The 14,375-nt window shown below is 43.5% G+C and overlaps 1 protein-coding gene across 1 annotated transcript in view; it reads right to left on the bottom strand.

Annotated features, from left to right (window-relative positions):
- DCAF5 (DDB1 and CUL4 associated factor 5) overlaps positions 1-14,337 on the bottom strand; it is a 69,054-nt gene extending 54,717 nt beyond the window's left edge. Inside the window, exons 1-2 of the mRNA XM_085224960.1 lie at positions 14,074-14,337; positions 1,608-1,751 (exon numbers count right to left, since the gene is read on the bottom strand). Coding sequence (XP_085081086.1) covers positions 1,608-1,751; positions 14,074-14,284 — 355 coding nt within the window. The 5' untranslated portion in view covers positions 14,285-14,337. The remainder of the gene's footprint in view (positions 1-1,607; positions 1,752-14,073) is intronic.
- Between the last annotated feature and the right edge of the window lie 38 nt (positions 14,338-14,375).

The raw sequence follows: 14,375 nt of genomic DNA, 5'->3' as shown, positions 1-14,375 counted from the left end.
TCTAACTGTACATTTGACAGACACTGATACAAGATAAAAATCTCTATCCTTCAAATAATCACGTCAGAGAAGTATAATAGAAAAGGATGCAGACTGCATTTTGACAGTCTTAAGTACTTAAACACCTCTCCCTTTCCTCTCATTTCAACTCTTCTTCCTACCCCAATATATTTAAAAAACAAACAAACAAACAAACAAAACAAAAACAAAACAAAAAAAAAAACACCAAAAACCTACCCAAGCAATGAGAGTTGAATGAACCTAAATTATAGGGATTATCACAGAATCACAGAATGGCCAGGGCTGGAAGGGGCCTCAAGGATCATGAATCTCCAACCTCCCTCCACAGGCAGGGCCACCAACCTCTCCATTTAATACCAGACCAGGCTGCCCAGGGCCCCATCCAATCTGGCCTTGAACACCTCCAAGGACAGGGCATCCACAACCTCTTTGGGCAGCCTGTTCCAGCACCTCACCACTCCCTCTGTAAAGAACTTCCCCCTGACATCCAACCTAACTTCAAACCATTTCCCCTTGTCCTGTAGTTATCTACCCTTTCAAAGAGTTGATTCCCCCCCTGTTTGTAGGCTCCCTTTAGGCACTGAAAGGCTGCAATGAGGTCACCCCGCAGCCTTCTTTTCTCCAGGCTGAACAAGCCCAGCTCCCTCAGCCTGTCTTCATGGGAGAGGTGCTCCAGTCCCCTGATCATCTTCGTGGCTCTCCTCTGGACCCTCTCCAACAGCTCCCTGTCTTTGTTGTACTGGGGGCTCCAGACCTGGACACAGTACTCCAGATGGGGCCTCACAAGAGCAGAGTAGAGAGGGACAATCACCCCCCTTGCCCCTGCTGGCCACCCCTCTTCTGATGGAGCTCAGGATACCATTTGTTTTCTGAGCTGCAAGTTCACACTGCTGGCTCATGTTAAGTTTTTCATCCATCAGGACCCCCCAGGTCCTTCTCTGCTACTCTCAGACTAATATCCTAGAACAAGTATACATCCACTTTCCTTAAAGACTGAATTAAACTTCTTGTTAAATGTGAACATGCATTCAAAAAATATGAATATATCAAGGTCACTTAGACTCTAACATTCCAGCAAATCTCAAGGACAGACACTTAACCAGTAGGAACTGAAATGAGATCTGAGAAAAAATGACCCATCAACAGATGGCAACAGCCAGCTGAGGGTACATTATAGTCAGTAGCAGCAGAGTTGTTTTAAGGATCAAGCTAGAATGTCAGATAGGATAAAAGATCTGCTCTGAGCACAGTTAAGGAGTGACAAAAATGATGTTTCACAACCTGCAGCACAAGTATGTGTAAGACAGGACCCAAGACTCTCATGACAGCTTGTGACACAATACCCCTACAACAGGATTTGGGGAAAGGAAAAAAAAAAACAAACAAACATGATAAAGTTGAGAATGCTGTGCTAGCTAAAGACTTCCCTGTTCCCAAAGAACCTTGACCTGATGATTAACACCACTTCCAGAATTCTAGGGGATTATGGAAAAGACCTTTCCCCTATAGAGTAGGATCTCACTTTTGGCTCCTACTGGAAGGTAACCACAATGCAGACTCTGGCAAAATCAGGTGCTCCTTCTTACCTCCAGAGAACACTTTTGTATTGCCACTGTTGAAAGCTAGGCAAAAGATATTGGAGTGATGCTCCCCTTTCAGCTGAACTGGTTTGACTCTTGAGTGGATGGCTTCTTCCATGTGCCAAAGTAAGACCCGGCGGTCATCACCTCCTAGAGGAGAGGAAGGAAACATTACTGCTTGAGACACGTGTAAATTGGTGACAGGCAAGTTATTTAATTCTGCAGTTACTCATAGAAGAAGCTCTAATTAGCATTAAAAGAAATTATCACACCTTGTAATAATTTGGATACATAAGCATTTATATAAAGACACCATGAAGCTGGGTATTCAATTAATATTAACGACAGCAGAGAAAACAGCAGGAAGTTTGGAATAAAAAGCTGCTATTCTGCCAATATATACTGACAAGCTATAGCAACCTGGGGATTTGAAATTTTACTGGCATGTAAAATTCTGCAGAAAGCTGTAGATAAGTTATATGCCAAACTAACATATGCATGTTGGCAGAATGCTTCCATACCAACTTCTTATTGTCAGCATTGCTTAAGTTATTCATGAAACAGGCGTGTTTTTTTTTTTTCCCCTCTCTAACCAACAGCTATATCTCCACTAACAGTTTTTTTAAAAGTCCCCCATCACATAGATTAGTAATGGGACTGACATAGGGCCATAAAAAGATTTTGTCAAAGCATTCAGGAATCTTAAGCGTGTCAAGTCATGTCATACTTCCAGATCTGTAATGGTTAAGGCAGATATTTCTGAGGTGAACTCCTGATAAAGAGGACAGCCAAATAAGTTCAAATCTCTCTTGCTTCTTACCTTTCTATGCTTTTTCTACTAGTTTGCCTATTTGCAGTTAAATCATAGAATCCTTAGAGTTGGAAGGGACCTTTAAAGCTCATCCAGTTCAACTCCCCTGCAATTAACGTGGATACCTACAGCCAGATCAGGGTGCTCAGAGCCTGGTCCAGCCTAGCCCTGAATGTCTCTAGGGACAGGGCATGCACCTCCTCTCTGGGCAACCTGTGCCAGTACCTCACCGCCCTCACTGTAAAAGATGAGTTCTCAGTTCAGAACTTCACACAGAAATACATTTAAGTGCCTCCATCTCTATCTGGTAAACAGAAACAAAAGTATTAGATAATGTTTGTGCTTTAATTGCAATAAGGAACGGCTTATTAGGAAGTAAAAGAAAATGAAGATTCTATTGTATTTGATAGTGCTGAACATCAGTTTTGGATGCCTCGTAAAATTCAAATAAAGATACTTAAACTTTGAATCAAAATTTTTTTTTTATCTTCCTTTCAATAACAAATGAAAGAAAGGCATCACAAGTTAAAAGCACCACTAGAAACTTGCTTGATTCACTTGAAACATTTTACTGCCTTTTTCACAATTGAAAGCATAACCTCAGTGCCTTTTGAGTTCCCACCCTGAAGGAAAAAAGTCACAAAACAGAGACAAAAGGAAATCAAAATTGTTCTGTTTTACTCCACAAAGAGGCAAATGCATAAATAGAACTCTTCACTACTGTTATTTAGATTTCTTTAGAATTTCACACCATTTGATTTTATTGGGATCTTTTTCCATGGAACTGAGTTATATCAAATATCCCTTAAGTTAACAGTCTTTCATCCTTTAAGTCTCCTAAGAGATTTTATGACAATCACTTTGATAGACAGTACAGCTGCATGTTACATTTATCCATTCTCCATGAAATTAATATTGTGTGTTCTTCCCCCTGATTTGGTACTTTAGAATGCAAACAAGTAATACATCATAAAAAGATTTGTAATGAATTTGATAACTAATGAGAACAAGAGTCAAATGTGAAGTCTCCAGAAAAACTCGGAATTTATGGTAATTTAAATCGATACAAGCTTAGATTCCTTTCTGTCTAGAAACAAGAAAGCTGTACTTGTACTCCAGCGATTGCAGATGAGCTAATAATAAGACACAGAACTGATGACTTGTGAAATACATGGCCACTTCAGTCACACTAAAATAAAGGAGTGACTGTCATACTCAAAGGGGTCACTTCCAGAAGCTGCCAACAGCCAGGTCTTAACGTTATCACCATCTGACAAATAACATAAGCAACATTTAAGGCTACTGCTTCTATCAGACTGCATCTATTGTCTTTCAGGACTTTTGCAAAAGACATTTCACAGCAAAACATAATAACAGTTTTATTGTTACCATAGCAAGGCAATTTGCTAAACTCCTGCTTTAAGTCTATGTGTCCTCCTACCCAATAGCACAACAACTTAGGAACCTCACTTCAGCAGAAAACTCTTATTTACTTTTGTTACCTACCTAGTCCAGATATAAACAAACAAACAAACAAAAAAGATCATCAGTTAGAACAATCATTGCTGTGGTTTTCAACAAACATACAGAACAATAAGAGAGAGAAATTGCAGCCTGTGCAGAAAAGTCTTTGGCCTTGATCAAAGTGATCATAACTTAAAAAAAAAAAAAAAAAAAAAAAAAACCAACCTTCTTATTTTCAATGCTCGTTGCCTACAGTTCCAAATAAGAAACTACTCTCCCTAATAAATCTCTGCTCCCAAACACTTAGATTTCCACCAGGCAAAGGGCCTCACTACTACAGGGGTCTGAGAATTATGCTTGCCCTTTTAGTGGCACATGTTCCACAGCTTAGGAGCTTGAATGCTCTTCACACTCACAATTCTGCCCCTTCTCCACTTACACATCATCTTGCACATGAGTTTCATGACTCAGTTTTATTCCTCTTATACTCAGTAAGACAAAAAAGCTTAACAAAATGCTAATGTTAACTGAGTTGGAAATGCATTGCCTTCTGCCTCCAGTTCAGCTATTCCAGAAATACTTCTGATTGCAAGCCAGTTCTACCAGAAACAAAAATCTGTTAGAAATCGAGGAAGGGAAGGAAGGAAGCATAAGACAGGTACGCAAGGAGACAGCAAAGAAAATGTTAAGACACGGAAGGAGATGGCTCTGTAGAAAGGAACTATGATTCATGTGACACAAAGTGCACATGCGTTATGGAACATAAGTTACAAGCCTGAGAACTACAGAAAAATTCATGCCTACAGCATTTGCTCCGTACAGTTGGTCAGTGAATAGCGATTAATTAAAATAATTTCAATTCACAGTGGACTTATTGTGCACACACACCAATTGGGCAAGAAGTAAAGCTCAACGTCGCTCAACCCTTTCCAGAAGCACTGGAACCACTGTGCAAAGTTGTGATGACTCTGCAACGCTCTCCAAATGAGATTAACTGTGTATTACTACATGATAGTAAGCATATACCAATAGTAACAGGTTTACTACACATTCAAAAAAAAAAAAACAACAAACTAGATATACGGGATCTCTGGAAAGCACCTTAGTACCAGGCTCTTCTGGGGAATTTTCCAGAAATTAAGTCCCGCTTATCCATGACTTTGCAATTTTTGTGCTCCTGATGTCACGTGGTCTGAAAAATACCTTTTAGAAAGTTTCAAAGAATGTGTTTCAGAATTCTGTTAAGAAAATCAAGCAAAGATGCAAGAGATACCTAAAAAATACTAGCATTGATTTTCAAGACGATATTATTTAAATATATTTAACTACACAGAATTCGAATGCAACCTACCAACAAGTTTAGAACGGTAATGGCAATCACTTTCCTGCACTGCTTTCTTACGTTATGATACCATTAATAATGTTTGAACAAAGTTCAGAAGTTTGCTAATGACAAAGAGTTGCAAGTATTTGCAGGTGTGGATACAAACAGAAGACTATTTTATGGGTTTCTTGATCCTTTAGCACTCATAAGCTAAATAGTTAATAGCATTTTGGAGGCTCTTTCCTACTGGGCTATGTAGTTGCTCATTGAAATCCCAATAATTCAAACTGTGAAAGTTACCTGGGACAACGTAACTATGAAAGTGCTAGAAGTAAGTAAGTTTGACATCCACAAAATGGGAAGAGATTCACTTTCTTCTTACTTCAATACTCCTGTTCAGGACTGTGTGACTGACAATTTGAGAAGTGCACGTTTGTGTGACCCAGCTGAGAATGTCATGCCATAGCCACTTCTCAGAAAGGAATCATATTTTAAAAGACTTAATTAGCCAAGTGCTTCTGTGTTCATTATTGGTCATACCTGCTCCTACATGTAAAATGGAAGTCAGTCAGGAAGAGAACTCTGGCCAAAGAAATACTTGTGGTCAGCAAGGCTGAAAAGTATATCACCTTTCCGCATCACTTTCAACATAGAGAAGAAGAGTATTCCAATTATTATTTTAAAAATAAATAACAAGAATAAATGAATGAAGAACAAATACACATGTCTTCTCCTATCCCAAATCATTGGAATACTTCGTTAATGTTTAGCCTTTTCTGTCTTGATGAGACACAGGCAGGACAGAGGATGCACAACATAGCTAAAAATAAAGCTTTCATTTAAAATCTTAGGACAGATATTCTGAAATAGATTTCTAAGTAAGTAAACATTGTGTTCACCCTTGACAATTTTCTGGTTCCTGTCAACCCAAAGAGGACCTCAGGGAATAATTAAAAACCCTTTTACTCTGTGTGCCCACTTCAGAATGGTTTGTGCTTACTGCATACCCCAAGAGTTTGCGAGAATAAAAGTAAAAACAGCACTCCAAAAAAAAAAAAAAAAAAAAACACAAAAACCAAAAAACACCCCCTCTCCCCCCCAAAAAAAACAAACCACACATCAGAGATGATGGTTCGTTGTTTTTAAGTAGCATAGACACAACATGTCTATTTTAAATAACCAAACTGATCCAAAATGAGTTAGCATGACATATATTTAAGAACAAACATTTCACTACCTTCACAGTCTCAAAATCAAAGCATTCAATTTTGCCCCACTTTTGGGCTAGTTCTTCCCTAATACATTCCCTGAACTGGCTACCTTCAGAACAGGCAATCTGTAAATTCACACACAATTAACTCTGGACGAGAATTCTACTCCCATAGTAGTCTACCTGAACTGATTTAGTAGTTCTCAGAAGTTTGAAGGAGGCCAGTGCATACCCTTGCTGAAAGCCAATCTAGCCTTAACAGGACCTGCATAGCTTATGAAACACACTTGAACTCTGACATGTTGAGAGAAGCATTTAAAAAAAAAAATAAAAATCATACCACTAAGGACTTAAACTGCAGTTTAAGTGCATTAACCTTATCAGTTGCAGACAAAGCTTAAGATATTACAGTTCTTTCTCCTGTATGCCTCTTCAGGCCCAGTCACTGAAGAACCAACATGGCAAGTGGGCAACAGCTCTGAATAGGAAAATAAGATTATGTTTATTGCTTGTATCTGGTCAAGAAGCTACAAGAGTGACAGAAAGTATAGAAGGCATTTCAATAAGTCAATCACAGGCAAAATGACAGACTGCCTGAATTACTCACAGTAGATGTATATACACTTAAAAAAAACACACAACCAACTCCACTGAGGTAGACTTGACCACCCTCCTTAGGCAGCCTATTTCAGTGCTTCATTATCCTTGCCATAAGGCAGATTATCCTAATAGCTAGCCCAAGGGTACAGTTTGACGTGACACATAATCCCACTCCCCCTTGCCATGTGTGCCCTGCTGTTTTCTCTCCCTCAAAAAAAGCACTGATGCAGCCAGCAAGTAAATACTTTCAAGTTGACCTGATGGAAAACCAACTGTCAGACAAACACCCTCTCTCTAATCCTCCACCTATCCAGATACTTCAGACAAACTTGTTTATGACTTTAAGCCATACAAGCACCACACTACAAACAAGAGGAAAAGAAAAGGAAATGAATTACAGGATGAAGGGAAGAGGAGAAAAAAGGCCACCCCTGTTGGATGTAGACATGAGTTACAGCAGATTAAGATCAAACCACACCTAAACTCTTCCTTGCTATAACTCATGACAGAATTTTTGTCCTATTCCCAGTGGAGAGAGAGAGAAGTTTACAACTTTATGCAACAACAATTAAAGCACTTTTATATGTTTTAAGACTTGTCTCTCTAGCTAGCTTTTCTTTCACAGAATCACAGAAACAGCAAGGTTGGAAAAGACCTACAAGATCATCCAATGCAACCATCCACCTATCACCAATGGTTCTCATTAAACCATGTCCCTCAACACAAAATCTAAATGTTCCTTGAACACCTCCAGAGTTGGTGACTTCACTGCCTCCCTGGGCAGCCCATTTCAGTGCCTGACCACTCTTTCAGAAAAACAGTATTTCCTAATGTCCAGCCTGAATCTCCCCTGGTGCAGCTTGAAGCCATTCCCTCTAGTCCTATTACCAGTTACACAAGAGAAGAGGCCGACCCCCAGGTCACTACAACCTCCCTTCAGGTAGTCATAGAGAGCAATGAGGTCTCCCCTGAGCCTCCTTTTCTCCAGACTGAACATTCCCAGCTCCTTCAGCCACTCCGTATAGGGCCTGTGCTCCAGACCCCTCACCAACTTTGTCGCCCTTCTTTGAACCCGCTCCAGGGCCTCAGGTCTTTCTTGCAGTGAGGGCCCAAAACTGGACACAGTACTCAAGGTGTACAATGCTGAGTACAGGGGGACAATCACTTCCCTGTTTCCTGCTGGAAACACTATTTCTAATGCAGGCCAGGATGCCATTGGCCTTCTTGGCCACCTGGGCACACTGCTGGCTCATGTTCAGCTGAGCATCATCAATACCCTCAGGTCCATTTCCTCTATGCAGTCTTCCAGCCACTCCGCCCCAAGCCTGTAGCATTGCCTGGGGTTGTTGTGGCCAAAGTGCAGGACCCAGCATTTGACTTTGTTGAACCTCATCCCATTGGCTTCAGCCCAGCTATCCAGCCTGTCCAGATCCCTCCGTAGGGCCTCGCTACCACCAGGCAGAATGACACTTCCAGCCAACTTGGTGTCATCTGACACCAATATCTGAGGGTGCACTCAATGCTGTCATGCAGGTCGTCAATAAAGATATTGAAGAGGACAGGGCCCAGCACCGACCCCTGGGGAACACCACTTGTGACAGGTCGCCAGCTGGATTTAGCTCCATTCACCCCCACTCTCTGGGCCCGGCCTTCCAGCCAGTTCCTTATCCAGCCAAGAGTGTACCTGTCCATGCCACAGGCTGCCAGCTTCTGCAGAATACTGTGGGAGACAGTTTCAAAGGCTTTGCTGAAGTCTAGGTAGACTACATCAACAGCCTTTCCCTCGTCTAGCAGATGGGTCACTAGATCACAGAAGGAGATCAGGTTGGTCAAGCAGGACCTGTCCTTCATGAACCCATGCTGGCTAGGCCTGATCCCCTGGTTGTCCCACACATGCCATGTGATCTCCTTCAAGACAATCCGCTCCATAACCTTCCCTGGCACCAAGGTCAGGCTAACAGGCCTGTAGTTCCCCGGGTCCTCCTTACAACCCTTCTTGTAGATGGGAGTCACATTGGCAAGTCTCCAGTCTTCTGGGACCTCAACAGTCAACAAGGAGCGCTGATAGATAATGGCAAGATTCAACAAAATCCCTTCTCCCAGGCTTTCATTTTCTTATACTTCTGATCACTACTCATAACCTTCTCACTCTCCTATGAATATCCTCAAACTAGGCCACATCTTTCCCAAAATTCAGTGCCCACAATGGAGCATTGGGGCCCCACCAGGGCCAAACAGTGTAGAACCATTACTTCCCTTGCTTTATCTAGCATTAGTTATGCTGTGGTCTACCATCATATTTGGATTCTCTTCTGTATGACTACTGCCAAGTTTCCACGGTGCAGTTAGGGAGTTGACATTTTTGAAATATTCTGCACTGGTTCCTATCAAGCTGCATGCCATTTTTTCCAGGTAATATTTTAATTTTGAATCCAATTCTTATCCTCTGAAATTATTGCCACCTTTCCAGGTACAACCTTTAATTTTTTTTTTTATTTTTTTTTATTTTTTTTATTTTTTTTTTTAGTTTTTCAGACATTAATGATAATATTATGTAGTAACTGGATCTAAGATGACTCCTCATTCAGAACTCTATATAAAAAGGCTAAGATCAGGAATAACTCTATTTAAACCATACTTGATACACAACTTCCTTAATTCAGAAGTAATATTCCACTATTTTTGTGTCTGCTGTGCTAGGCTCATATTCTTTTGGATTTACCTGGCAACCAAATGACACATGAACTACGAACACTTGCTTACAACCCTATAAATTTACGATCATGGAGAAGCTATTAACTTCTACATTATCTGGGAAGGAGGGGGAAGGGAGGAGGAAAGAAAAAGGTGGAGAGACGGAGAAAAAGAACACATGCATGGATTAAATGAACCTCAGACTACAGCATTTCCAAGGGGTTATCTTGAAAGTACACTTTGGGAGGGGGGGAGAGGGAGGAGGTTCTGATAAAGATACTTATGTTTCTAAGAGATAGCAAACATGAAAAATGTCAGATAAATAAACAGAAAGACTCATCCACCAAACTTGAGGATGAGGGAAAGCAAGCTTATTAGACAAACTAAATGAAGACGATTTTTAAAGTTAAATTGCAGAAGGAGTTGCTTGGCATATCTGAGGGAAGAAGTCAGCTACTTATCGTTGCATACTGAATTTAATTTCCGTGCACTGACAGTCATGTGTTTCTCAAACTGTTAGCAAAAAAAAAACAAAAGCAAAACAAAAAACCCACCACCTAGTATATAAAAAGTTGCAACGAGACACTGTGTCCAGTTAAATCTTTCAACTCCATCCAACAGATAGTTTTAACAATTTCAGCCCCAGCTACACATTTCTTTTCTGTAGATCTTTCTTCTTCCCTTGTGTCATTCTACAAATAGGTCTTTTCTACTTGTTACATTGTCTCCTGAGTATCCACTTCCTCTTTTCATTTCTCTTAAATTCATTTCCTTATGCCTGTCCCTTCTTACAGCACTCCTGCCCTAGAACATCAACATTTCTTTTTCTCTCCCTCTCTGAAGTGAGACTGTTAAGTTCCACACAGGCAGAGCAAAAGCCTACAGGCCAAAAGAGCCCATCTAATTTGCTGACCTCAACTTTTTTTCTAGTGCCCAAAATGGCCAAATGCATCCAGAACATAGGAATTTCGTAAACAAAACAACAAATAGAGTGCTATTCAAAATTAGTTACTATTAAATGTGAAATCACTAACACAAGATTTAATGAGGTTAGGATACCAAGAACTTCTAAACATGCTTCCAAAAAGCTTGCTGAAGCTTGTCTACACTGAAATTCACTCCAAAATCCTAACAGGAAAACTATCTGTAATGTAAACCCTGTTTAAGCAGTTTTAAACAGTTTGAAATGTTTACTGAAACAGTAATCATTAGCCTTACAGTCTTCTGGGAGATATGTCCAAAAAAAAAAAAAAAAAAAAAGAAAAAAAAAGTGGGACACATACTCAAGAAAAGCATTCCAGACAATACAGATGAGAACGTCACTAATTTGGATGCAGGCTAGTATTTAAATGCAATCAGTAGAGCCAATAGGAACACACTGTACTTTATTAAAACAGCTCCAATGAGGTTTAAGCTGTTAACAAGTCAATTAGCTGAGACAGATTCCTCAATGTTGAGAATATACATATTACTTAAAACTGAACATCAGAAAAGACTGCTTGCACTCTCCTTTTCACACACTCCAATATCCATCCCTGTTAACTCTCTTAGCTGCTACAAGCGCAGATGGGAGTATCTAACATCTCATCCTTACCTCAGCACACTGACTATTTTGGGGGAGGACAGACCCACATGCCATCTATTCTAAGGCTTTATCTACATTTGGAAGTCTTTTGAAGCAACACTTCCACAAAATCTTCAGATTAGAGGCAGCTTATACCCCTCCTTTATCTTCCTTCTGAGCACCCCTTCTCATTGTTTTTGCCATTTCTCAGCATTTCACAATTAAGTGTGACTCTAAAAAGTAGTGTTTTGAGTGTAATATCAACAAAGCCTGTACTTATAACCACAAAATTTAAGAGCATTCATAAATCTTTTGCCTTTTAACTTTTTATTCTTGAATGATGAACAAAGCACCTGCCTGTTTTTGCTATGTCACATAAAGCATTCTAGATCTTGTGGTCACAGATAAGGCAAAACTTTGTCAAAAGCAGTTACTGTAATTAGGACCTTTCATTTTCTCAGGGCACCACTGCAAGGTCAGGCTCTTAAGCAGGTAGTTTGCTCTTAATTACCCCAAATACATGCACTGCTAACACAAGTAACTTAAATGAATGCGAAGAGGAGGAGAGAATGCTTAACACCCCCTCCTCTTTTATTTTTTTAAGAACATTTTTTTTACTACTTAGTCATCTTAGGAGTTTTGAAAGGTACCATCTCCTATACAGTAAGGGAAACGTCCACAATATGAATCTTAAAAGAAGTTGAGAAATCAAGAACCGAACATGGTTTGAAAGTCTTCCTTTTATCGCTTCTTTACACATCCATCTGATGGGAAAACCACCTCCATTATCTTGCTGCCCCTATTTTGACTCAGGCACTTGGACAAAACTAATTCTTGAAGTCCCTTCCAGCCTTCAACTTTGTTTGCTTCTACCTGAAGGATGGATGTCAACAAATCTAAGTGCATCAGTGATATATGACAAGACTTGAAGTGCCTCACAAGACTTTCTTGAGCAAGAATTGAAAACTCTGATGGCTTCTCTATCACTGACTACATAAAATAAAAAGGAATAAGATATGTGCTCTTCGTAGCACTTTAGAACAAGAAATGCATAGCCTGCTGATGGAAAAGGACCAGTACAAACCAGCATGCCAGATCTAGCACATCTGAGAGCTTTAGATGAATCATTACTTCCCCAACACAAAAGCATACATACATTCACATGACAAATGGATGCATGCTTTAAAAGTTGTGAACACACATGGACACAAGATTCCCCAAGTAATGCTTATTCCAGAAGTCATCGGACTTATACTTCAAAGTTTTTTCAGTTAAAAAAGTTAAATTGAGGAAGGTCTTGGTACATCAGATGGACTCCACAGGGATACGCTTTTTGCTTTTATTTCATCCTTGCTAACAGCCACGCTAACTTTTCACTAATCCCGACGTTACTCCTGGAGCCATCCCCGCTATCTTTGTGTGTCAGATGCCTAGCAGACACAGACGAGGCAGCGCACAGCCTCCAGCCGTGCCTTTACCCACTCGCCCAGCCCTGCCGCTTCTCACAGCCCACCCACGGGAGACTGAGCAGCACCGCGACGCTTGGGCTGCTGCCCGAGGCCGTCACCCAGAGGGAGAGACCGCTCCCAACAAAGCTGCCGAGGCCTCGTGCCCAAGAACCGGGCGACTCCGCGACCCGTCCTCCCGCCCGGCAGCCAGCCTAGGCCGCGAGAGGGAGGGCAGGCCCCGGGCACGGGGGAGGGGAGCTTCCTCCGCCCCCTTCCCCTGAGGGCGGCGGGCTCCCCCGCGGCCTGCAACGGACGCCGCGCCGGCAGCGGCCTCAGCCGGGCCGGCGGTCCCGAGGGGCCGTACCCCGGTCCAGGCCGGGTCCCCCACGGGAGCGCTGCCGCCCCTCGAGGCCGGGATAGGCCCTCGATTCCCCGGCCTGTCGCTGCGAGCCGCCCGAGGAGAGCGCGGCCTGCAGCGCCCGGCCAGGCCCCGGCCTGAAGTTGCCCGCTTTCCGCCGTCGCCCCCGCGGGCCCGAAGGCGGAGAAGGAGGAAGAAGCACCTGCGCCGAGCGCTGCCAGGGTGGGGGGAGGCGGGCAGGCGGCTGCTGAGCCCCGCAGCCCCTCCCCGGCGGGGAACCGGGGTGCGAAGTCCCGCAGCCTTCCCCCCTCGGTGCCGCAGCTGATGCCGAGCCCTCGCCGCCCTCACCTGACAGCATCACGCCTCCCCCAGCCCCGCGGGCGGCAGCGCAGCCCTAACCCCCTCCCCAAAAAGAAAGCATCGCCACGAAATAGTCCCCCTGCCCGCAGCGCCCTGAACGGGAGGAAGGGGGCAGGAGGAACAAAACAAATGCTCCTCTCCCCCAAAAGATGGGGAGGGTTGGGGTGCCAGTCCCCACGCCTCGACGCACCCCTCCTCGCACTCCCTGGCCACCACTGCTGGCCCTACTCCTGGCAGGCACTGACCAACGTCACTCCGCTCTCCCCGCACTTTTGTGTCCCCTCCCCAAATATATATACGTATGTTAATATATAAAAGGGGGTAAACCCAAAGGATCCAGCAAATAAAAGGGCACCCCCCAGCCTCCCCCCCCACCAGTGTCTTGGAAACATTCGCGTCAAAACTTTGTCCAGGGCTGCCCCCCTTAACCCCCTCCCCAGTTATAACTGCAGAATTTAAAACCTGTCAACCATTTTAGGTCCCTACACGGGATGCACAGTTCCGGGCCGGCTCCGGGCACGGCTGCGGGCGCCGCGACACCTCCCCCCCCCCGGGCCGAGGGGAGCGGCCGGGGACGAGGATGCTTCGCGGGGAGGGGGCGGTGGGAAGGGGGCGAGGGCCGGGGAGCGCCCGCTTTACCTGAGACCAGCCACTGGCCTCCATTGTTGGAGAATTCAATGGCATTGACACAGCCGAAGTGGCCCAGGAGGTCCTTCTTGTAGAGGTTCCTGCAGCCCCGCAGGCGTCGCCGCTGGAAGTCGTGGGTGAGCAGGGGGTCCCCCTCCAAGCCCCGCTGGGACAGGAACCCCACCACGGAGCGCATGCTGCCCCCCCGGCCGCGCCTCTTCATGCTGCCGCCGCGCCGCTCCTTCCCCGCCGCCCCTTCCCCCGCTGCCGCCGCCGCCTCCCCTCCCCCGCTTCCCCCCTTGTTATGGTTATGA

The sequence above is a fragment of the Meleagris gallopavo genome, chromosome 5 (genome assembly GCF_905368555.1).
Source record: "Meleagris gallopavo chromosome 5, MGAL_WU_HG_1.1, whole genome shotgun sequence".
Classification (NCBI taxonomy): domain Eukaryota; kingdom Metazoa; phylum Chordata; class Aves; order Galliformes; family Phasianidae; genus Meleagris; species Meleagris gallopavo.
This window is presented reverse-complemented; position numbering and strand designations above follow the sequence as displayed.